Raw genomic sequence first — 25,608 nt, 5'->3', positions numbered from 1 at the left:
TTCTTCCCAGTCCTATTCCACCAGCTTTGACCACCTCAAACCACAACAGCAGCAGATGGTAATTCAAAATAACTAATGTTTAGCCTTCCAGTTGGATCAGCCACAGAGGGTGAACAGAGTCGGGCAGCCTTCCCTGAGCCTGATTTATAATTGGCCCATTTAAACTGAGCTTAATTAAGAGGTCACCTGCTGAGCACCCTAAATTAATTTCCTTTTTTAAAACGAGCCTGTTACAAATTGGCAACGGCTCTGGGCCCCAGTTGTAGCCTAACAATGCCAGTCAAGCCAGGCACGTCCCTCAGCCCTAACTCTCCCAAACTGCATTTCAGAAAATTTGGTGTGTTACTAGTTCTTGTAAAGAGTGCTGTATTTTAAAGTTGCGCACAACTCTTCGTTGGAAGATTTCCATTTGCCTTGCAGTTTACCACATGGCCAGGCAACATTGATAAGCATGTTCAGTCCTTATTTGGTGTGTTTGTGTTGGTATATGTTTGTGGGTCTGTGTACTGGTGTCTTACTTTTCTGCTATGATACCTTTGAGTTCTTCCAGCAACACTGCATTATGATCTACCGTATTTTTTGCTCTATAAGACTCACTTTTTCCCTCCTAAAAAGTAAGGGGAAATGTGTGTGCGTCTTATGGAGCGAATGCAGGCTGCGCAGCTATCCCAGAAGCCAGAACAGCAAGAGGGATTGCTGCTTTCACTGTGCAGTGATCCCTCTTGCTGTTCTGGCTTCTGAGATTCAGAATATTTTTTTTCTTGTTTTCCTCCTCCAAAAACTAGGTGCGTCTTGTGGTCTGGTGCATCTTACAGAGCAAAAAATACGGCATACAGTCTTAGAGGGGGAACTTGGTTCTCTTAGATCTGGTTTCATAAGCTGAGGCTGTTGATACTTAAGCTCACATAATGGACTCAAGGTTAGATGATGACTTGAAACCCATAATTTTGCCATTGGCTCCTTGCCTTGTGCTCTCGCTGCTACGTTGCTTCTGGTTCCTTGCCAGAGGGAGAAGTTTCAGCTCTGCACATTTTTGTGGCCAAGCGAATCTTGTGTTTGGCTTTCGGTCGCGCTAATCTCAGCCCTGCCATTTTGTTTGCTGCTTTGGAATGGTGTCAAGGGTCTGTGATAGAAACAAGATGTGGTGTGACATAACAGCGGCTTATCTGGGCTCCGTGGCCTCGAAAGCATGGCGTAGTCCTGATTTCTATAAGGAACTTATTTTGCATGTGAGGCTTCAAGCAACTCTGATATCCACAGAGAAATGTCAGGATATCAAAATAACGAACATAAGAATGCAAGTTTCCTCACAAGTTTCAGCTCCTTGTCCCATCCCAGAATTCTTCAACTTGGCACCCTCCAGATGTTGCTAAACTACAGCTCCCATCATCCCTCACTCTCCGCCATGCTGGCTGTGACTGATGGGAGTCTCTGAAGACCAACATTGGGAGGGAACCAGGTTTGGGGGAAATCGCTCTATACTTCCAAGCCAACTCTTTCCCTCCCCCCAGGGTCCCTGTTTGCAGTGGTGTTGTGTGGGGGGAGCACAGGGGCAGTTGCCCCAGGTGCAAAATTGTTAGGTAAATGGACCCCTGACCATTAGGTCCAGTCGTGACTGACTCTAGGGTTGCGGCGCTCATCTTGCTTTATTGGCCGAGGGAGCCGGCGTACAGCTTCCGGGTCATGTGGACAGCATGACTAAGCCGCTTCTGGCGAACCAGAGCAGCGCACAGAAACGCCGTTTACCTTCCCGCCAGAGCGGTACCTATTTATCTACTTGCACTTTGACGTGCTTTTGAACTGCTAGGTTGGCAGGAGCTGGGACCGAGCAATGGGAGCTCACCCCATCGCGGGGATTCGAACCGCTGACCTTCTGATCAGCAAGTCCTAGGCTCTGTGGTTTAACCCACAGCACCACCCGTGTCCCTTGCAAAATTGTTAGGGTCGCAAAAATTCAACACCCGACACTGCCTCAATACAGCTGTGCGCTTCCGTTGCTGCACTCCGTTGAAAATGGCTTCTCCATGCGAACCAGGAAGTGACCTCTCCAGACAACAGAAAGACTCTTCTTTTCTTATCTCTGCAGCTGCAATCTCCTGAATACACATGTGTACTCTGTCCATTTCCCTTCCTCTGCACGGCCCTGGGCACTGGCAACCCACACTATGCCACTGCCTGTTTGGGCAGGCAAGCAGGCAGTGAAATCAGTGCCACTCCCCTTAGGGGTGTTCTGGAGCAATATACCCCACACAGCATTTCCCAGAGCCTTCTCCCAAGTTGCTGCTTGCCACCATTGCGATGTCAAGGGATTATTTGGGAGAAAAGGCCTTGTGTAAGGAACTTGTCCCATGTGGCGGCAGGCAATGCAGCCTTTATTGCCTAGATCACCACAGCCACATAGACTGAGCATGGGAGGGAAGACTTGTGTCCCATACTGACATGGACACTGTCTGTCTTGCTTGTGTCCACACTGATAGGGACAATTTACAGCAATGTCCATCTCTTGGCAACTCCATAGGGCAACCAGCCTGTTTTAGGTTGGGTATATGAAAGTGACAGCTTCCCAGATGTTTGACTGCATATCCCATTATCACTTACCATTGGCTGTGCTGAGAACAGGAGTCTGTCAACATCTGGAGAGCCACAGGTTCCCAATCTCTGTTTTAGCCATATAGACACAAAATGTAAGTCTTGGAGCCAGTTTCCATAAATGCAACTTTTCTGTCTTCTATCAAGTGAGGTCACAGAGTGGCATGGCACCATTCGGGGAGAAAACTTTCTCACCGCAGCTTCTTAAGAGACAGGAAGAAAGGAAAGGTGAGATGCTGGAAGAGGAAATCCTTTCTCTCAGGACAGGAATAGAGAATAATGGGGGAAAATAGGTTCCATACTTGAAGAAGCCTTGCTGCCGCCCCCACCCCTCCAGTGAGAGGAAATTCCATCCCATGCAAACTGCAGCCAGCACTTCATCTGTGAAATTCTTCCAACCAAATTTAATGCAGATGGCGAAGTAAACAAACTATTAAAGAGCAATTAAATTACAGATTGTCCTATTTTCAGTGAGGTTTTGTGGATGTTTCTCATATACTGAGAAGGGGATGGGTTGCAGAAGCTTCCAGTAGTGTGCTGATAACATTTGCTGAGGCTCTGCATTCCAGTGGAAATAACATGAAGGGACTAGAACTTCTCTAGCCTTTGTAAGCGGAGCTCTTGCTGAAGTCAGTGGAAAAGCAGAATCCGGGACCAGATTAAGACTGGTTGCCCTGAGCAGCCACCTCCACAGCTGGATCCCATTTGATACATCCGTAGCAAAGAGAAAGCTGGTACCTACTGGAAGCCAGCAAAGGGTCTTTAGCTCTGTGCAGCCAACAAAGGGAAAGTAAACCAGATACATGCCTAACGCAGATAGAGATCTCTTCTCTTCTATAGCTGTAGATAATGTCCTACAGCAACAGCTGTTCCTTTTTCTGTGGCTCCTCTTGCATGGAATCCCATGTGGGATCTGGCACAGAAGTGAGATTCCAGAGGATCTCAATTCTCATTCATTAAAGACAACTTTAAGGTTCTCATGGTTGTGGAGAGAGAGATATCTGGGAGGGTGCTGGTGGGGGGGAGAGGGAGAAATGCTGGCGGGTGTAACATTGGGGGAGAAACAGAGTATCTGTATGGCTACCAGCCCCCACTTAGAGGCACCTGCCAATCTTTTCCTACCCAACACCTCCAGTAGTAGATGCCTTCAGCCACCTCTGTGGCATTCCAGGCTTCCTGCCTCCTAAATTCTGCCAAAGGGGGGGGAATAAGGTGGTTGGCTTTTAAAATAAAATAAAAATAAAAAGCACACCTAAGTACAAATGGTTGTTGAATGGTTTTGGTTGTTGAACCGAAAACATTTATTTAATTGTATGGGGGGGGGAATCACTTGAGTTACGTATTTTTTGCTCTATAAGACGCACCAGACCACAAGGCACACCTAATTTTTGGAGGAGGAAAACAAGGAAAAAAATATTCTGAATCTCAGAAGCCAGAACAGCAAAAGGGTTCGCTGCGCAGTGAAAGCAGCAATCCCTCTTGCTGTTCTGGCTTCTGGGATAGCTGTGCAGCCTGCATTCGCTCCATAAGACGCACACACATTTCCCCTTACTTTTTAGGAGGGAAAAAGTGAGTCTTATAGAGCAAAAAATACGGTATATATGTGCAATCAGTTGCAGCGGGAAATCTAATAGAAAGCCACTGTCAGTCAGATCTACTGGTCTGATTGTCGAGCGTCCCTGGTAGATTGTGGTCAACAGCTTTGGGTTTTCCTGCCCCCCAAAAAGCTCAGTACAATGGGTAGATCATTGCAAGGATTGGTTTGGTTTGGTGGGAGTAGTCTCTTGGAAGTTGGACATCTCTGGAGTAGACAGTACTGAGTTGGATAGACCAACGCTCTAACTTGGTCAGAGGCAGCATTCATGTGAATAGTTCTCATTAGCACATGGTCAATTTAAAGGAACAAATGGCTGCATTGTGGCTCATTAAAATCCGGTTGTTTTGTGGCTGCCGCCAATGGTGAGTTGTTGATATATTATAGGAGTGAGGAACCTGCCTTTTGGTCTCCTGCAACTCTACAATTCTATGATCATCAGTGGCCAGTGGCCTTGCTGGCTGGACTCTTGGGCATTGGGGGTCCCACAACATCTGGAGGGCCCTGAAATATATTTATTTACTTTTATTTATGAGGTTTCTTACTTGCCCTTTGCCAAAAAAGTCCCAGGGCATGCTACAACAATATAATGTACAATTATAAAAACAAATGAAACAGCTACAATTGTGGGGTTTTTTTTAAGGAACAATGTTTTAGCCACAGCAGAACATATGTGTTCTATATGTGTTTTGTTAACACCACGGTGACATGGTGCATGCTTCTGTCTAGCCATAGTTTCCAAGAACAGCTACCAACTGGAGGAGAACACTGGATATCAGCTAATGAATTCTGTTTTAGCTACTGATTACCTGCTTTAGCAGATGCATCATGTTGCTCTAGCTAAATTTATGTACGTGCCTTTCTAATCACATAGTAACGCTCCCATTGCAGTTGAGGTATTTATTTTGCCAGCCTGTTGGAAATACTTGGAGATCGTGCCAATATGTTTCAGACTCGATTCCCTTCATTTTAGTCCCACGTTCTCTTTTCGCCAGCACATCTGTATCCAAATAGGGATTTCGAAGGTTGTGCAATTATATAGAACATATAGAACACACAAGCAGCGCTGTTATGGTTTCCAGGAGTGATTTATATACTAAAATAAACCAGCCTCTTGACTAGTTTGATAGTTGTTTAGCCATAAGCTAGCCATTAAAAAGTCACACGTTTCCATCCTGAAAATTTGGTGAATAAAGGACCTGATTATGCTCCAAATTTTATTAATGACTGCTAAAGGGGGCCGGTGAAACAGCCCCAAACTGAAGCGTCTGTAGGAATCCGAGTAGAAAAATACCACTGAGCCAAGTTAAAAATTATAATTATCTCACAAATTGGGCCCAAGCAATCCCTTGACTTCAACATGAGGCAAAGCCTGTATGTTAGAAATAGAAAGATACTCTCTGTTTATGGTGGCTCGTGGCAATACCTAGATATTATTAGCTTGAATAAACCAACAAAATTTACAACCTTTGTCCATCAATCCAAACAAATGCCAATAACTTTAGTCTAGGCATGTATTTCTGAAGCTACTTTGTAGAACATGAGCGCTCACACATTCCTTGTGGGCTCCCTTTGCGGGACTGCGCACCGCACCGCGGCCCCTTGGGACCCAACTGGCTGGGCTGGCCTCCCTCCCTGTGTTAGTCATTGGAGGTTCCCGACAAACCTCAGTTAACCAATCAGCCCTGTGGGGAGGCGGGGCCAGCTGCTTAAATAGGAGGCGGAGCCAGCAGCAACCATGCGGTCAGCTCCGGAGCTTCACCCATCCACCCAACCCTCCCTTTGTTTAATGCTTTTTTTGCAGGTTAACCATGTTCTCTTCTGTTTAGCGGGCGCTGCTACGATCTTTTGATGATTGCCGCTGAAGAACCGGGAAGGAATCTCCTTGCATTGCCAGGTTTTGTCTTCCCCGTAGCAATTCACCACAACTTTGGCGGTTGTGGCCTTGGGTGGAATCCTTTTTTGTTTTCTTCCCTATATGGGGGGATGTGAAGTGGTGATTCACACCCCCCCCCCCACAGCGGCGATTCCAGGGTCCCCTCTTATTTATTTATTTTTTCAATTTTTGAATGTTTATTTTTTTTTAAATAAATGTTTATTAAAGTTTTACAAATCAAAAGATTCATCATTTCAAATGTATCATTTCCATAAATGAAGCTCACATAGAAAACAGAAACAACAAAAAAGCAAAAATATATAGCAAAAAAAAGAAAAATAGGAAAAAAGAAAAAAGAAAAATCCACTTTCTTAGATTTATAAAATTCCATACCCCTCTGTCTTGACCTCCTCACATCCCCCTTTTTTGTGTTCCTCTTTATTCCAATCAAATTCAGCAAGTTCAAAACCTTATTTAAACCATACTTAATTTTATATTCTTCTAAATATTATGTCCCAATTTTTCAATTGTTTTAGCCCATACCTCATCTTATATACTATGACATAATAATGTTCTGTTCATAACCCCTTGTCCTTTTTAGCATTCTTCTTTTCATTCACATTTAACCAAATCACACAAACCCTGTTACCTTCACTTCCCACATCATATTAACACTCAAACATTTTACAGTATTTTTGTAAATAGTCCTTAAACTTTTTCCAGTCCTGTTCCATCAGTTCTTCTCCCTGGTCCCGGATTCTGCCAGTCATTTCAGCCATCTCCATGTAGTCAATCACTTGCATCTGCCACTCTTCCACGGTGGGTAGATCTTGTGTCTTCCAATACTTGGCGAGAAGTATTCTTGCTGCTGTTGTCGCATACATAAAAAATGTTCTGTCTTTCTTTGGCACCCATTGGCCAACTATGCCCAAAAGGTCCCCTCTTAAAGGGGTTTGTAAAATGGGAGTCACTGACCATACACGGAAAGATTGTCAGTGAACTCCCCTGTGTTGCGGGGATATGGGGTGAGCTGCCAGCGTACACAAATTGTCTTGCTGTGCACCCTCCCATATTCCATTCACCCTGAGGAGCCACAGTTCCCCTGGCTGGGGGGCTGAGAGGGGTGCACACCCAATGCCTAAGCCAAGGTCTTCCTACATCTGAGAAATTTAATAAAGTTGTGAGCTCCCGTTGCTCGGTCCCTTCTCCTGCCAACCTAGCAGTTCGAAAGCACACCAGTGCAAGTAGATAAATAGGTACCGCTCCGGCGGGAAGGTAAACGCCGTTTCCATGCGCTGCTCCGGTTCGCCAGAAGTGGCTGAGTCATGGTGGCCACATGACCCGGAAGCTGTACGCCGGCTCCCTTGGCCAGTAAAGCGAGATGAGCGCCGCAACCCCAGAGTCGTCCGCGACTGCACCTAATGGTCAGGGGTCCCTTTACCTTTTTAATTTTTAATTCCATTTCACGTTGTCACGAGTCATTATTCCTTCTGGTGGTTTCTCGGCGCCGGGGGGTCTCCACCTGGCATAGCCGTCAACTTTCAGATTTGAAAATAAGGGATCAGCAGCCTCACCTGTCCCAGGGACAGTCTACAGGATATCTAACAATCCGGGAAACGGTGCTGGAATAAGGGAAATTCCCGCAAAAATAGGGAAGGTTGACAGCTATGCCACCTGGGCACTCAAAAATTGTAAGCTGGTTGACTCTCCTCTTTCCAGGTGCACCATACCTGGTTGCGAACAGTCTTTGAGACAGGGGTAGCTAACCTATGGCCTACCATGTGTTGTTAGACTACAACTCACATCATGCCTGACCCTACTGGCTTGGAGCTGAAGTTCAGCAACATCTGGAGGAACACAGCCCCCCCCGAAAGGGACTAAAAATATCTCAACCACCAAGGAATCCATGATTTTGATCCATATTGAAGGGAGAGGGAAGGTATTCCCTGTATTTTATATTTAAGTAAATTGCTCTGCTCTGATAAATTGTTTTCTAAAGTAAATTGCTCTGCTCTGATAAATTGTTTTCTAAATTGCTCTGTTAAAATTGCTTACTATCCTGCTTTGCTGAATTTGGAAGAGGCCCACTTCCTCTTTCTGCCAGCTAGCAGAGAGCGAGCAGCGGCTTTGCAAAAAGGCCAACTTCCTCTTTCTGCCGGCTAGCAGGGAGGCCCATTTCCTTTGTTTTCTCTCAGCTAAGCAGAAACTGCAGTTGCTTTCTGCACATGCTCTCTGCTGCAGTAACGCAAGAGAAGAACACACGAACAAGGGAAGGAGGGGCGTTTAGCTAACCATATAGCCATATGCCATATAAGGAAATAAGCTTAACCTTGCCAGCTGATTGGAGGGAATTGGGGAGATGGACATGCTCTCAGGTATAAAAATGCTTGTTTACTTGTATCGTTGTAGCCAGTCTTTGGAGAGGACTCCACTGGCTGCCTCTGCGCAGATCTCAATAAATCTCTTTTCTCTGACCAAGAAGTCTCTGGAATTGTTTTTCCCCTCTGGCCACGGGGTTGGCGGACCGCTGGACCTCCGGGTACTGCTAATCTAAGGCTTCAATATCACCATAGAGCTTCCAGGTCTCTCAGACTTCTTGCTACTCGTGGGCAAAAAGTAGCATGTGACCGACCCATCTTGAGACACAGCGGATTAATAGCCGAGACACTTTCTCCGTGTCCCCGCCATTCTCCAGTTCTTCCTGGTTTTCAGAATGAGAACAAAATTGGGCATTGCGATGTATTAAAAATTATCCTTAGACATCTGTGACCGACTAAATAAAGTTTCCAGTTTTTTTAGAATTTTGTGAGCAGGTGTAGATTGTAATGAAGACAAAAATATGCCCTATCAGATGTTATACTTTAGGGAAATACTTGCAACAGATAACTCTACTTACAATGGGCCCAATCCACTGGAAAGTTATTCTGTTCAAAGGCCTTTACTCTTTCTGCCTAGATGCAAGTCCCAAAGTAGTCCACTGAGATGCTGCCACCAGACTTAGAAATTGCCTACCAAACTCTCACCGCTTGAACCAACTGCAAGAGACCCGGGCAGTGATTCTAAACACACTTACCTATGAGTAAATGTCACTGGACTCAATGGGATTGTGCTGGCAATTAAATTTGGTCACAGATTTTCTTAAAAAAACGCGGGCACTAATTTAATTCACGTTCGTGTTCAGCTAACCTCACCTCTGGAGAGCCAGTGTGGTGTAGTGGTTAAGAGCGGTGGACTCATAATCTGGGGAACCGGGTTCGCTTCCCCGTTCCTCCACATGCAGCTGCTGGGTGACCTTGGGCCAGTCACACTTCTCCGAAGTCTCTCAGCCCCACTTACCTCACAGAGTGTTTGTTGTGGGAGAGGAAGGGAAAGGAAATTGTGAGCCGCTTTGAGACTCCTTCGGGTAGTGATAAAGCGGGATATCAAATCCAAACTCTTTCTTACAGCCATAGCTGTCAACTTTTCCCTTTTCTTGCAAGGAATCCTATTCAGAATAAGGAAATTTCCCTGTAAAAAAGGAAAGTGTTGACAGCTATGCTTACAAAGTGATTTTTCTCAACTTGCAGAGTAGCTGAACTGATCCCCAGTGATCTCATGAATATCTCAGAGAGGTAGCCATGCCAGTCTGTGCCCACAAACATAAAGTTTACTGTGGCATCTTAAAGATAAGAAAAATGACAGTGTGACCCTGTGCATGTTTACTCAGAAGCAAGTTCTCATTAAGCTCAATGAGACTTCCTCCCAGGTATGCGTTATAGGATTGCAGCATTATTGCAACATAAACTTTATTGTGACACCATCAATCTGGTGCTTTGAAGTTGCCATAGGATTCTTCATGAGATGGTTAGGTAACAGATCCCATGCCTATAACATCTCGTTCATCATATTGTGCCTGGAGCTGGTTTCAGTGTGAGTGAGCACATTAAATACTCTACAGTGCTGTATAAATGCTAAGTGTTGTTACTGCAACACTCTTATATTATCCCAGTAAGTAACGTAAAGGTAAAGGGACCCCTGACCATTAGGTGCAGTCGTAGCCGACTCTGGGGTTGCGGCGCTCATCTCGCTTTATTGGCTGAGGGAGCCGGCATACAGCTTCCGGGTCATGTGGCCAGCATGACTAAACTGCTTCTGGCGAACCAGAGCAGTGCACGGAAACGCCGTTTACCTTCCCGCCAGAGCAGTACCTATTTATCTACTTGCACTTTGACGTGCTTTTGAACTGCTAGGTTGGCAGGAGCAGGTACCGAGCAACGGGAGCTCACCCCATTGCGCGGATTTGAACCACCGACCTTCTGATCGGCAAGTCCTAGGCTCTGTGGTTTAACCCACAGCGCCACCTGCGTCCCTTATCCCAGTAAGTAGTCGGCCTCTATTGTTGATTTCCTTTCTTGCACTCAGGGAGGCCAGTGGCTTCGAGAAGAGCGGGCTGCCCATGCTACTGATTCTTTGGCTGTGAAACTGAAGACCTCTTAATTCATAGTTTTAGCTGCTATTGTGCACCAGCCCGTGTTGGTAGTACATTGGCGAGACCTTACAGCCTTGGTCCATTGAAGCCAGCACTCTCTGCACCGACAGGCAGCAGAGGTTTGCAGGGTTTCAGGCAGGAGCTTTTCCAAGCTCCTACCTGGAGTTGCCAGGATCTGATCCTTGGACCCTGTGTGCAATGGAGATGCTCCGCCAATGAGCTACAATTCTCCCCCGGCATACTAATTCAAACAGGCGGCCTAAGTATATCTCCTGCTACAGGCTGCAGACCCACTGCACCCCAGATGGTATGCCTAGAAAAACAACCTAACATGTTTTGAGTGAGAAGAAAATGGCTGCGTGGGATCTGAGGAGAGAGGCAGGAAAGGAGATGAAACTGGCAGGAGGGGAGGGGAGCTGGGTCCACTCAGGGCCGGATTTAGGTCTGATGAGGCCCTAAGCTACTGAAGCTAATAGGGCCCTTTATACGTCCAGCTGTCCTTTGTCAACAACAAATTGTCACTTTTTTGTGTTGAATATACGCTATATGGTAGTTTATGGACCATTTGTGTGTGTGCATTGTATTTTATCAAAGTAATACACAACACAGAACACTGTTGCTGTATATAGGTTTTATTTTAATTGTTTTTTATCTTCTGTTTTGAAAATGTACATCCAGGTGGTTTTTTCCTTTACATTATTTGTGGCCCCCAATAGAGTGGAGCCCTAAGCTATAAAGCTTGTTTAGCTTATACATAAATCCGGCACCATAGCTGTCAACTTTTCCCTTTTCTTGCGAGGAATCCTATTTGGAATAAGGGAATTTCCCTTTTAAAAAGGGGAACGTTAACAGCTATGTCCGGCACTGGGTCCACTGTATGCTGGAGGGAGGTGGGCAGTATATCTGAACTTCCAGTGATTAAAAATAAATAAAAATAAATTCAGGAATACCAAGAGCTTTGCTTTTATCAGCACAAATATTCACTGTGGGCATTTCTTCTGTCCCCAGAAGATGGCTCTTTCCTGGAGGTAGGGGTGTGTTTGTGTGTGTATAGTAGTACCTCAGGTTAAGTACTTAATTCATTCCGGAGGTTTGTTCTTAACATGAAACTGCTCTTAGCCTGAAGCACCACTTTAGCTAATGGGGCTTCCTGCTGCTGCCGCGCCGCCATAGCACGATTTCTGTTCTCATCCTGAAGCAAAGTTCTTAACCTGAAGCACTATTTCTGGGTTAGCGGAGTCTGTAACCTGAAGCATATGTAACCTGAAGCGTATGTAACCCAAGGTACCACTGTATGTGTGTGTGTGATGATAACATCCAGTGCAATTAGTAATTAGCACTGAGAGATCTGAAAGTGTCCTCGTAAAGGAAGAAGCGCCAGACAAAGGCCAGAGCCCTACAGTTGTGTAATTCAAAATAACAACTTTCCCTAGAAGACTAGGTAAAGGTAAAGGGACCCCTGACCATTAGGTCCAGTTGTGGCTGACTCTGGGGTTGCGGCGCTCATCTCGCTTTATTGGCTGAGGGAGCCGGCGTACAGCTTCCGGGTCATGTGGCCAGCATGCCCAAGCCGCTTCTGGCGAACCAGAGCAGCGCACGGAAATGCCGTTTACCTTCCTGCCGGAGTGGTACCTATTTATCTACTTGCACTTTGACATGCTTTTGAACTGCTAGGTTGGCAGGAGCAGGGACCGAGCAATGGGAGCTCACCCTGTCGTGGGGATTCAAACCGCCAACCTTCTGATCAGCAAGCCCTAGGCTCTGTGGTTTAACCCACAGCGCCACCCGCGTCCCTTTTCCTGAGAAGACTGCCTGCTTCTAAAACAAGGAGGGGAGCTCCAACAGCTGCCCTACCTGCCTTGCAGCACCAGATGTTGATATTGCTACCATGCTTTTCCTAAGTGAACAAAGCACTTCACACACATTATATTGGAAATCCTTATCACCCCATTTTTAGGCATCTACGATCAAAGATAAGGGAAGGTGGGGGAGAAGTGAGGGCTTGACTGTGATGAAGACTGGAGGAAAAAGGGGAGAATCACATTCTCCTTGGAAGAGCACGTTTTATAGGTTGTCTCTGAAAGAGGGAAGACAGGTGAGGAGGAGCAATTAATTCTCTTCCACCTTTACAGCCTAAAACAATGACGCTTGAATTAAAATCAGGTGCAAGTCCTTCTGGGGAGGGGGAAATAAAAATTTGATGCACAGAATATAAACTCCCTACCTATTCTTTCAGAAGCAGTAACCCGTTAGGGTGTGTGTGTGCATTTTTTATTCTCTGGAGCTGCCCTACCAAGGTTTGACATGGTTGGATCCGTCAGGTGGACATTTGGGGACAAATCCAGGTGTCTTGCCTTTATTCACAAGTAGGGAAGGCTGCACAGTCCCCTTTAGACAACAGTTCCATCTATATCTGCTGATCTTCACAGTAGAGCAAATTCGAAGTGTATGCCTACCTCCCAGAACGGAGAGCGGGGCCTATTCGGCTCCTTGCTCCTGATTGCTTCTGCTGCCACGGCCAAGCCTCCCAGCTGACCAATAGGGCCGGCTGGTGGGCGGGGCTAAATGCATTTAAACAGCCGCGGCAGTGCTCTGCTCCCAGTCTGTTCCTGCTTTCTTCGGATCTCCCTCCCTCTTAGGTCAGCTTCTTTTTGCGTATTCACCTTGCTATGGACTTTGGTTGGTTGCCTTGGTTGCCCAAGGGGCCTGGTAGGACTTTTTTATCCATTTGGCAAATTGGCACCAGCCTCTTGGTTTTTTCGCCTACCTCATAGCAATTCGTCACAATTTTCTGGTATTGGCGGTTAGGCATTGGAATAGGTGTGCTGTGTTGGAAGATTGGGTATGCGCCATCATCTACCCCTCCTCTTTTGGGCATTCCATTAAAGGAATCTGGCGGTTGTGGATCCTGTCCGATGCCCTGCTGGTGGCTAGGGCCATGGCACGACCCCCAGTGACGTCATGGGGGAGCTTCCAGTTGTATTTGCATCAATAAGCTCCTCCCATTGGTTGTTAACCCTGATATGACTCCCGGCTGTGCTGGGTGGAGTCTGGTATTGCTGTTTCATCCAGTGCCTAAGCCAATGCTACTCACATGCTGTAACCAATAAAAGTTGTGGCCTAATTTTGCCCATTAACCTGAAATAATGTGTCTGTCCCGCTTGGACTACTGCAACGCGCTCTACGTGGGGCTACCTTTGAAGGTGACCCGGAAACTGCAATTAATCCAGAATGCGGCAGCTAGACTAGTGACTGGGAGTGGCCACCGGGACCACATAACACCGGTTATGAGAGATCTGCATTGGCTCCCAGTACGTTTCCGAGCACAATTCAAAGTGTTGGTGCTGACCTTTAAAGCCCTAAACGGCCTCGGTCCTGTATACCTGAAGGAGCGTCTCCAGCCCCATTGTTCAGCCCGGACACTGAGATCCAGCACCGAGGGCCTTCTGGCGGTTTCCTCATTGTGAGAAGTGAGGTTACAGGGAACCAGACAGAGGGCCTTCTCGGTAGTGGCACCCGCCCTGTGGAACACCCTCCCACCAGATGTCAAAGAGATAAACAACTACCTGACATTCAGAAGACATCTGAAGGCAGCCCTGTTCAGGGAACTTTTTAATATGTAATGCTGTACTGTTTTTAACACTTGATTGGGAGCCGCCCAGAGTGGCTGGGGAAACTCTGCCAGATGTGAGCCAGTGTGGTGTAGTGGTTAAGAGCGGTAGTCTCATAATCTGGGAAACCGGGTTCGCGTCTCCGCTCCTCCACATGCAGCTGCTGGGTGACCTTGGGCTAGTCACACTTCTCTGAAGTCTCTCAGCCCCACTCACCTCACAGAGTGTTTGTTGTGGGGGAGGAAGGGAAAGGAGAATGTTAGCCGCTTTGAGACTCCTTAAAGGGAGTGAAAGGCGGGATATCAAATCCAAACTCTCCTTCTTCTTCTTCTTCAGATGGGCGAGATATAAATAAATTATTATTATTATTATTATTATTATTATTATTATTATTATTATTATCTGTGTGTTTTATTATAATCCTATGCGGATAGAGGGTCCTTGACTCACAATGGTAACTCTACAAGAAGTAAACTACAGGGCCTAGAATTAGGAAGAGACGTGCTTTGAATGTGCTGTTAAGGCATAGCGTGTACACAATCTCAGTATTTATGTCTGTCTGTTGCAGCAAGGCTGCTTGGAACCCGCAAGTCTCGCTTCGGTATTCAGAGGGGAAGCTGAAGTGTTTTCCAATCTGTTAGCCCTGGGTCTCTGTGTGAACTTGTGAAATGTACACATGCACCCACACAGTTTAAAAATACTTGGTAGGTACAAGCTGTCTATCTTTGGAATACCATATCACCATAAAAAAAATATTAAAGGAGAGTTTCTCTCACATTTCTATTTCACCCTCCTCTACCCGTATTTCTTTCTGTCTGAGTTAGCTGCATTCCTTTTTCCTTCAGATTAATGGTATCGTTTTATATTGTTCCACTGAGAGCCAACCCAAACCTTGGCTTGGCAAAGGTATCCTTTTCTTCCCCAAGCATATGTTTAAGCACACACACACAGACAGAGACAGAGTTCATGCAACAGTAAGTTATTTATTAAATTTATATCCTAACAATCCTCCCAAAGGACCCCAGGGCAGCAGTGAATCAATGCATGTCCTTATCACAATAACAAACAAGCTTTTAATTATGTGGCTCATTAGTATTAAATGCTGCTGGGTTACCTTTCACTTCAAAGGGCAAAGAAACTGATCTGAGTTGCTGCGAGTGAGCCCAAGTCAGGGAGGTCCCTTGGATTTAAAGAGAGTGACTGTTAAGCAACTCTGAGCTTTGCATCTTTGGGAGGGGATTAAGGGTCTCCTAACAGCTCTCAGCATGCGACGCTGGTGGCACTGGGGGTTAAACCACAGAGCCTAGGACTTGCCGATGAGAAGGTCAGCGGTTTGAATCCCCGCCACAGGGTGAGCTTCCATTGCTCGGTCCCAGCTCCTGCCAACCTAGCAGTTCAAAAGCACGTCAAAGTGCAAGTAGATAAATAGGTACCACTCTGGCGGGAAGGTAAACGGCGTTTCCGTGCGCTGCTCTGGTTCGCCAGAAGCAGCTTAGTTATACTGGTCACATGACCCATCAACGCTGTCTCCAAAAATTTTTACACATCACTTGGGAAGACAGGCGAACTAATACCAGTGTACTGGAAGAAGAAAAGATCACCAGTGTCGAAGCAATGATTCCTCAACATCAATTTCGTTGGAGTGGTCATGTTGTGCGGATACCTGATTATCGCCTTCCAAAGCAACTACTCTATTCTGAACTTAAAAATGGAAAGCGTAATGCTGGTGATCAACAAAAGAGGTTTAAAGACTGCCTCAAGGCAAATCTAAAAAAATGTAGTAGAAACACCAACGGTTGGGAAACACTGGCCTGCGAGTGCTCCAATTGGAGAACAGCCTTTACCAAAGGCTTTGAAGACACTCGAACTCAGGATGCAAGGGAGAAATGTGCTAAGAGGAAGGCACACGTGGCAAATCCACATCGTGATCAACTCCTGCCCGGAAACCAATGTCCCCACTGTGGCAGGACTTGCGGATCCAGAATTGGCCCACAATCACTTACGTACTCATTGTTAAAATTGTGTTTATGGAAGGCAATCTTACGCCCTCCCAGCAGATGTCAAGGCTATAAACAACTATTTTACTTTTAAAAGACAACTGAAGGCGGCCCTGTTTAGGGAGGTTTCTAATGTCTGACACTGTATTGTTTTTAATATTCGGTTGGAAGCCGCCCAGCGTGGCTGGGGAAACCCAGCCAGATGAGCGGGGTATAAATAATAAATTTATTATTATTATTATTATTATTATTACTCAGCTACGAGTGATCTCCAAAGAAGAAGACAGATGGTGCCTGTTCACCCCAGGTTATAGGATGATGGGTCGATTCCCACCTCTTGTACCCAGCGCAGCACCCCTTAAGCACATGTGCAGCCCGGACTTATCCATATTTATTCAGAAGTGAGTCCCACTGAGGTCAACAGAGTTTCTTCCCCAGAAAGGGAATTCAGAATTGCCTGTTTAACCGTTCTGGTTTGTTGTTGTTTAGTCATTTAGTCGTGTCCGACTCCACTCCTGCCTCCCGCAGTTTGGTCACTCATGTTAGTAGCTTCGAGAACACTGTCCAGCCATCTCGTCCTCTGTCGTCCCCTTCTCCTTGTGCCCTCCATCTTTCCCAACATCAGGGTCTTTTCCAGGGAGTCTTCTCTTCTCATGAGGTGGCCAAAGTATTGGAGCCTCAGCTTCACGATCTATCCTGCCAGTGAGCACTCAGGGCTGATTCCTTCAGAATGAATCGGTTTGATCTTCTTGCAGTCCATGGGACTCTCAAGAGTCTCCTCCAGCACCATAATTCAAAAGCATCAATTATTCGGTGATCAGCCTTCTTTATGGTCCAGCTCTCACTTCCATACATCACTACTGGGAAAACCATGGCTTTAACTATACGGACCTTTGTTGGCAAGGTGATTTGTGCCTAAATGTCCATTCACATGCTCTCTGTGCTTCTGATGATGTATGAGCAGCAAGCACAACCACATACTGATTTGAACACTCGGCCCCTAGGAAGTATTTTGGTGGTGTGCAAAAGGATTGCCATTGCTGACATTAATTGCTCATGTTACCATTTCACAAGGAGAATTACGGAGGGACTCTTGATGGAAACTAAGCAGGTCCAAGGACAAGTTCTTATCACAATCTCAGGAATGGTAGCTAGTCAGGGCCGGCCCACCCATAAGGCAAGGTCAGGCAACTGCCTCGGGCGGCAGGATCTACAGGGGCAGCAGATCTTTATTCCACCCCTATTCCTGATGTAGAGCTTCACTCACCCCTTCTTCCCTGGTGACGAGGGTGTGGGGATGCCATTTTGTGGTTGCCAGAATCTCTTTGGCTGATATGGAAGCATGGGAAAGATTGTGAAATACGGATATAAAATTTATAGCATGTTACAGCTTAAGAGAAAATTATGTGAAAATGATGTATCGATGGTATTGAACATCAAGTAAATTGGCAAAAATGTGTAAATTTAAATCAAGGGTTGGAAACGTAGAGAAAGGAGGTTCTTTTTATCACATGTGGTGGTCTTGTAGTAAGGTTAAAGCTTATTGGGAAATGATATATAATGTATTGAAAAAGATGTTTAAAATAACATTTGTTAAAAAAACCCAGAAGCATTTCTTTTGGGAATAATAGAGACAGAACTACCTAAATTGTATAGAATTTTATTTATGTATGCTACTACAGCAGCAAGAATGTTACTTGCCCCTAAGTGGAAAGAAGCAGAAGTCCCAGTGAAGGAAGAATGGATACAAAAACTCATGGAATGTGCAGAAATGGCAAAGCTTACCGGAAGAATAAGAAATCAAGCTAACAAACTTTTAATAAAGGAATGGTTTATTGAATATTTACAGATAAGTTGTAAACAGATAAATGCATTAGCAGGATTAATATAATAACCTGCAGTTTTATATGAGTATATATCTACAGTAAAGAAATGAGTAAGTTAAATGAATCTGGATATGCAGAAGATAGAAAAAAATAAATTTAAGGAACTGCAGAAAGAGGGGGAAGTCAAATTTTGAAATGTTAAATGGATTGTAAAAACTAACGAAATGTATAAATTTGAAAATATTAAAAACAAAAACAGAATGTCTTGGGCTGGAGTTGGCTACAGTGCATGTTAAATTCCATCCGCCAGTGCCATATGTGGAAGAGTTTATGCGTCTGGCTGATGGCGCACACTGCTTTTGGGGACACCGCCAGGTGCTCCTAAAGCACAGAGGGACCTGCTAAAAGTCAGCCTGCCTCACGTGATCCCTTCAGCACCAGCACTTCACTGACATAGGTGCCTTCAGTGTCAGATGTGGTTATGGGAACCAGCCTCCCAAGTCAAAGATGGGACCAGGAGGAATCTGTGGCCTCCAGCCAGCACACCCAATGGCACAGGATGATGGGAGTTATGCTCCAACAACATCTGAGGGGTCACGGGTTCCTTAAAGGTAAAGGGACCCCTGACCATTAGGTCCAGTCATGACCGACTCTGGGGTTGCGGCGCTCGTCTCGCTTTATTGGCCGAGGGAGCCGGCGTACAACTTCCGGGTCATGTGGCCAGCATGACTAAGCCGCTTCTGGCGAACCAGAGCAGCGCACGGAAATGCCGTTTACCTTCCCGCCGGAGTGGTACCTATTTATCTACTTGCACTTTGACGTGCTTTTGAACTGCTAGGTTGGCAGAAGGGACCGAGCAACGGGAGCTCACCCCGTTGTGGGGATTCGAAGCACCGACCTTCTGATCGGCAAGCCCTAGGATCTGTGGTTTAACCCACAGCGCCACCCATGTCCCTTTCATGGGTTCCTTAGTCCTCCTTTAAGTTCTACCAGTTTTGACTGGGTGTTAATTGCAGGTCAATGCTCTGAGGATTGTGGAAGGAATGGGAGATAGGTAAAGCCACTTCACTGAGACCTAGGCATAAGAATGCACACATTTCCATATTACACTGAGGTTTTCATCCTAGTTCAGTCGGGAGAGGAGACTCCTAATCTCAGGTTTGCGGGTTTGAGCCTCACACCAGGCTTTGCAAAGGAGGGTGGGCTCACTAGATCCTCGTGGCCGCTTCCAATTCTATGGTTCCGTTCTGCCTGATGAAGAGCTCTGTGCAACAGGGAAGCCTGTGCAGTGTTACCCTTTAATGGACCAACAGCCTCTTGGTGCGTTGCAGTTTTCTTCCTTTACCATGCAGACTCTGTCTCAATCTCTTTATAAGGCTGAGTCTTTACATACTTGGCCTTATCCCAGAGGTAAATTTATTTATTGAGCTGCTGCTGGCAAGTTTTAAGTAAAAACCCTTCCACGGTGTTACAGCAAATAACGTGCCTCCTGCCAGCCTCTTAAGTGTTATTTGTGTGTCTCACTCCGTGTGGGCGGGTGTTTGGAACTCAAGGCTTCGCATTTTTGCATTCCAGCGCGATCACCTCGCCCCTTCTCTCCCTCCTGCAGCCCCGTTTCCCGGGCGTAAAAATAATGTGCTCTTAAAAATAATCCCATCTACATAATAACGTGTCATACACAGATCCAAGCCACGATAACCAGGGTAGCCCTGCAAGAATCGCCCAACAGCAGCCGCCAATATAAAGCTACCTACGCAGCGCAGGATGCTGTAGTGTGTGTGTTTGTGTGCAAAGCGAGAGGAGCATTTGCTCTGGACTTGTTGCTTCTGCCAAGGGCGAGGCGCGGGTTGCAGCCGGGAGCGCAGGAGTTGGGGGGGCACTCCAGTTTCTGCCGCCGCCGCCGCCGCTTTGATCTTGCAAGGGAATCCAGAAGAGCTCTGCTGCCTCGGCTCTTCCTCTCTCCACCCTCCCTCTTCCTCTCCTTCTCCTTTTTCGCTGGATCGCGGCCGAGTTGCGAGCGTGGCCTGCTCGGCGTTCCCGGGGCTCTGCCTCCTTCTCCCCCTTCCCCTCTCGGCGCGTCGGGCTTAAATGAGAAACATCGAAGGGGCGGGCCCTGCGAGAGCGTGTAATCGGAGAGCTCTGCCTTTCTGTCTGACATGCACATGCCGCTCTGCCTGAAAAGGCGGCGAGCGAGCCGAGAGGCAGGCAAAGCGAGGCGACAGGGCGCCGGCAACGCTCAGCTCCGGAGGGGGAAAGCCGCGCAAAGCCCAGGAGGAGGAAGGAGAAGCAAGGCGGCGGCAGCGGCGGAGGCTTGGAGCAAAACTCGAGCTCCAGCCCGGGGATTTCTGCATCTGGAAGGCGGCGGCTGCAACAGCAACAGCAGCAAGCAGCGCTTTCTCCTTCCTTCCCGGCGCTGCATCCGGAAAACGCCTCTAGCGTGAAACTGACCACCACCAGCAGCAGCCCTTGAGCGCAAAGGGGCAGCAGGCGGGCGTGGAGGGACAAGGGGCTTGGGAAGGAGGAGCAGCAACAGCAGCAGCAGCAGCATTCGCCAGACCCGTTGCCATCTCGCTCCGGATTGTGTGCGTGTGGACGTCCATCTGAGGCTGAGCCCGGCTGCTGGCGATGCCCAGGCGGCACCTTTCTGTCGGCGGCTCGGCTCGGAGCGTTGGCACCGCCGCGGCGCTAAGGGGAACGCCACTTTGAAGAACTGGCGCGCTCTCCCTCTCCTGCGTAAAGGCGTGCGCGCGTGCGTCTCCGCCTTGATCCCCAGCGCCGTGTGCCATTCGGGCGGGTGCGCGCGGCTTCCCGAGCAGCTGCCTGCGCCTCCTTCCTCTGGCGAATGTGAGGAGTTTCCCTCCGGCGTCCTGATCCTTTTTGGAAGTGGGTTTTGCGCGCGCGTGTGCGTGTGTGTTTAAATCAGCGAGCGGCGCGCAGGGAGCACCGAAGGGGACTCGAAGTCTTGGCGAAGGGGAGTCACCGGCTCGGTGTCCCTTCGGAGAGGAAGAGGACGAGAAGGGAGTTGCGAAGGAAACACCTCGCTCCGCCTCGCATCCACCCGCGTCGCCGAGCCCACGCCGCTTGGGAGGAATCGCCCTTCTGCAGCCGAACATTTCCTCCCCAAAATGGATACGTTTCCTCTCCTCTGGGCACTTCTGGTTCTGCACCTGGTCGGATCCGGAGTCACGGGGCAAGCAGGTAAGGCAAACCAGAGTATTCCCAACGTTCATGTCAACGATTTCGTATTTGAGGGGTGTGGGTTGAGGGGGAGGGGGAGCGAGCGAGCGAGCCCTCTTTGCGTCGCCAAATTTCTCCAGTGGATCTGCTGACATCCACGAACCCAGAACTCTTCTCCTTCCCCCAAATCCAACTTTCACCTCCAGTAGAGTTGGCTGTAGCGTGGATGGTACGCCTTGCAATAGGCAGGAGGCAGGCTGTTTAGGATTTCCCTTTTATAATGCTGTTGTCACATATGGAATAAATCAAAGGTCTCAAAATACTACAAAGTCTCCTCGACTTGCAATTTTTCCGGGGGCGGAGGCAAGACTCCCACCCCCACCCCCGTCACTCCGTTTATGCGGAGCGTAATTCCCCGGGGAGCTGCCCAGAAGAGCTCTCTATCTTTGAGCAGAAAGACATAATAAATCATTTATACGTTTGGGATGCATTTCGCAGATTCCCCACGTTTTCATCTCTTGCAAATGAAAAGGGGGAACCAGCGGGCTTCCAGAAGTCGAAAAGCTGGTGGCGTTTTCTGAATACAGTTGAGGAGGGGAGTGTAAGAACATCACACCTTTTTCGCCTGGTATCTGACAGCTGCAGTAACTGGGGAAAGTGCTGGTGTCTCCCAGCCCCTCCAACACCCCGTCGTGTGGCTTTGCTTAAAGGGGGGGAGAGAGAGGCAGAAAAGAGCACGCTAAAGAGAAATCATTATCAGCAAAGCACAGACAAACAGGCAGCAGGACAACCTTGCAAAGTAGGATGTAAACTTTTCTTGGTGGAGCTGACCAACCCCCCCCCCCCCAAAAAAAAACCAACAGGCGGGGGTGGAAGGAGAAATAAGTAAGACAAGGCCATGCAGAGATAAGGAGAGACTGCTTCCCCCAACCCAAACCGCAATGAATTATTATTACCAAAAGTAAAATGGTCTTGTTTCTTTAAAAACAAACACAAAAAACTTCCTCCTCCCCCAGTCTTGTTACTGAAAAAGGAGTCTGGAGCTAATCCCCGCTTACTGGCGAAGAGGGCGCACTAAACCCGTCCGCCTTAATTACTCCATCGGAGAGCCGACACTCATTTCCTCCGAATTAGCCACCGAGCAGGCAGTGAAAACTCAGATAAGGCAGATTAGAAGCAAAACAACAGGATTTGGGAGAGGGAGGGAAGACGAGCGAGGCAGTATCAGCCTTGGAGAGGCGCTCAGAAAGCAAGGGAATGATGCTCGGAGCCCGCGCTATCCCCGCAGTTTGGGGCGAGTGGTCGGCATCCCAGCCGCGCGCTTCTTCCGGGCTTGTCTTCTTAGAAGCCAGCCCCGCTCTGTTCATCGGGGCTTCCTGGCGAGTAAGCGTGCTAAGGGATCTCAGCGGGGCTTGCCTGCGCACGGTTACGCGCAAGCAAGCCTCTCCGAGCTCTGTGGGGCTGGCGGACCCCCAGGTAAACTGCGCCCACCACGGTGCCAAGCGTAACCTCAACCGGTCATCCTCGCGCGAGTCCTGGCGAGGGGTACGCGTGTTTAATTTTGCTTTAAAAAACAAACAGACGAGGAAACCATTTTGCTGGTGAGGAAACTAGGGTGTAGTTTGAGCCGGGGATCTCCAGGCCCCGGAGATCAAGTCGTAGGGAGCGGCCCTGAGCATAAGCAGAGTGCCTTTCTCGCAGAGCACCTCTGCCAACGCAACTAGAGGCGGAGAGCGCGCGGCCTCCGCGTCAAGAGGCAGGGCTCCTTAAGTGGGTTTGAGCCCCGGCCCCTCTCTGAGACAAGGAAGGCATGGCGGAAAACCAGAGAGAAAATCCCTCTCCACCCTAGGCGAGATCTGAACCCATGCCGCAAATCGCAGGCGGCGGCGGCGGTCCCAAAGTGTTAAACTCGACAGCTTTGGCACCCGGTGGGTGTTTGTCTGGCCACAGAAACCCCTGCCAGCATTCAAGGGCGGCGGCAGCCGATTGCAGCAAGGCAAGCGAAGCGTTTTATTGGTGTGTGGGCGGACGCCCTGTTCTAAATGCACACTTATTTTTCTCTTTGTATTACTGGACGTTCTCCCCCCCTCACTCGTTTCACGCCTAGCTGCAAAGCCTCCGGCCGGTCCCTTGGCCAGGGCCGCGTGCGTAAAACGCCCGGCGCCGAGCGAGCGCGCTCTTCCCGGGTCTCTCCCGGTGGCGGCGCTTGGTGCGGCGGGCGCAAAGCGTGCTGCACGCCGCCAGCAGCAGCAGAGTCTCCCTTTTGGCAAGGCTTGAACCTTGCGGCAGTGCCCGCCTCTCCTCGGCTGGGCGGCGTGTAAACAAATACATCAAGTCCCGTCAGGAGAAGCTGGCTTTGCGAAGCTGCTCTTGCTTCCTTCCAGCCTCTCTCCCCCTCCCCATCGCCCTTTCCACGCCAGCCGCTGTACCATCACTCCGCCCCTCGCTTAAAAACAACCCCGCAGCTTTCCTTTGCAAAAACAACGCCTTTAGGAGAAGTTACCAGCTCGCATGGTGAAGGCAGGGGTGGGCACCTCCGCCTGCCCTCGCAGGGCAAAAGGTTTGCCGGCTTGATCTTTACCCCTGCTAGGGCGAGAGAGAATGGATGGCTGGAATGCCCGCCTGGCCTGCCATGTTTTTCTCCCTTGTGTGTGGCTAGCTGCAAACTCCGCTCTCGTCGCTGTAAAGACCAGCTACTACAGTATATAGAGAAGGGAGCCATCCCTATAGATGAATTAAATGATCTATGAAACAGGCGAGATGAGAATGGACTGGCCGAAGAGACCCAGTTGTGGTCCAGGGTGAGGGATGGCTACATCGCTTTGGTTCCCAAAAAAGGAAAGCACAAAACTGCTTGAAACATGCCCAGGCCTCCACACCCAGCAACCAGCCAACCCAAACAACATCTAGAGGGTAGAGTGTGAAGCATAAGTGTTGGCAGAAGGGTTCAGGGGAGGGAGACTCAGTCCGGATTCTTGTTTCTGCCTTCAGTTATCCCTTAAGGGTGCTCTTTTGCTCAGAGAGTAAACCAGGGCACCAAAGGAATGGAAGGGAGGAAAATAGGCCGGGAGCAGAAAGGGGCTTTGCTCTCCCATTCGGACTGGGCATATGGGGTAAAAGTGATTCGGGATAATGAAACACGCTTCCTTGCTCTCCGGAGCTGTTAGCCCTAGCAATCACCTCGGTTCAGCATGCCTTCCTGAAGTCACCTCTGAAAAGCTGATGTGCACATTCCCAAGAGCTGCTCCAGAGTGGATTTTTGACTCCTGGGGATAAGCAAGGTGGTTGCCGGGAGCTGTATTTTCCCTTGCAAAACCCCCTCTCCTCTAAGTAGATTATGAGCCATCTCATCACCACTGTGCTGTGGAATCCCTCCAGGGGATCCGCTCCTCTTCCCCACCCCCACCCCGCCAGATGATTTAAGTGAAAACGGCAGGGGAAGCAGAAACATGTGATTGAAGTAATGGAGGGCGGGGGGGGGGGGAGAAAAGGGGAAGCGGTAGTAAAATACAAGCTTGTCCCTGGATTCCTGGCACTCGTGCTGTGCTGCGGAGACGGCTCCTGTCTTGGAGACTGCAGTGGAACCTCTGTTTGGCAGCCACCAGGAACCTAGCAAGCCACTTTCCCAGAGGCCCAGCACACACAGGCAGGCTGAACTAAGGGGTTGGGGAGGGCTGGGGGTGTCAGGTGAAGATTTGCAGGCAGTAGTAGTACCCTTGCCTCCCTGCCCAGCTGTTGAGCCCTGGAGAGTACCCATTTAGGCAGAGCGCAACAGCTGCCGAGCATGGAGGAGCCTCATCGGAGCTGCCTGCCCCCTTCCTGCTTGGCTCTCTGGGGCAGGCCCCAGAGCTCTTCGTGGGCAGGATCTGTAAGCATGTGCGGGGGCAAGCATGGCTGGCGAGAACTGGAAAGTGTGGCAAGGGGTATCTTGGCGGGTTAATCTGCCACGGCACAGACTTGCTTTCGGCAAATCAGGTGTTGCTTGTTCGTTCCGTGAACCTCAACAGAAGATTGCGGCGTATATTTTGTTGGATTCACGGAATCGTAGAATTGTCAGAGACCCCGAGGGTCATCTAGTCCAACCCCTGCAATGCCAGAATCTTGACACGCCGTCCCCCCACCCGATTCGAAACCTTACTGGACCTTCTTAGCTTTGCAAATAAAAACGTAATTGCATACCAAAAAATGTGATTTTTCTGGGTTTTGAGCATGTGGATGGCTTGCTAGGGCTGCCTGCAGCAGATGTACCTGCTTATAGCTCACTGCCGGGTTGCAGAGATGTGCAGGGGTAGGGGGAGAAGGTGAGGTTGCTGAATGGAGGCTCAGGATTGGCCGAAGCAGCCTTTGGAGTCCCTCCCAGCGCTTATGATTCTGTGAATAAGAAGCATATCCGCTTGGGCTCTGCAGCTGTGGTGTTCAGAGAGCCCTCTCTGGCGCACGTGGAGAGATTTGCTGGCAGAACTGCAGGTG

At 48.5% G+C, this 25,608-nt stretch overlaps 1 protein-coding gene across 4 annotated transcripts in view; it reads left to right on the top strand.

Annotated features, from left to right (window-relative positions):
- The first annotated feature begins 20,635 nt into the window (after positions 1–20,635).
- NRP2 (neuropilin 2) overlaps positions 20,636–25,608 on the top strand; it is a 247,018-nt gene continuing 242,045 nt past the window's right edge. For all 4 annotated transcript variants that reach the window (XM_053366087.1, XM_053366095.1, XM_053366078.1 and 1 more), the window contains exon 1: positions 20,636–21,159. In XM_053366087.1, coding sequence (XP_053222062.1) covers positions 21,087–21,159 — 73 coding nt within the window. In that variant the 5' untranslated portion in view covers positions 20,636–21,086. The remainder of the gene's footprint in view (positions 21,160–25,608) is intronic.

The sequence above is a fragment of the Podarcis raffonei genome, chromosome 1 (genome assembly GCF_027172205.1).
Source record: "Podarcis raffonei isolate rPodRaf1 chromosome 1, rPodRaf1.pri, whole genome shotgun sequence".
In the NCBI taxonomy this organism is placed as follows: Eukaryota; Metazoa; Chordata; class Lepidosauria; order Squamata; family Lacertidae; genus Podarcis; species Podarcis raffonei.
Note: the sequence above shows the minus strand (reverse complement) of the source record. Positions and strands in the feature narration are given on the sequence as shown.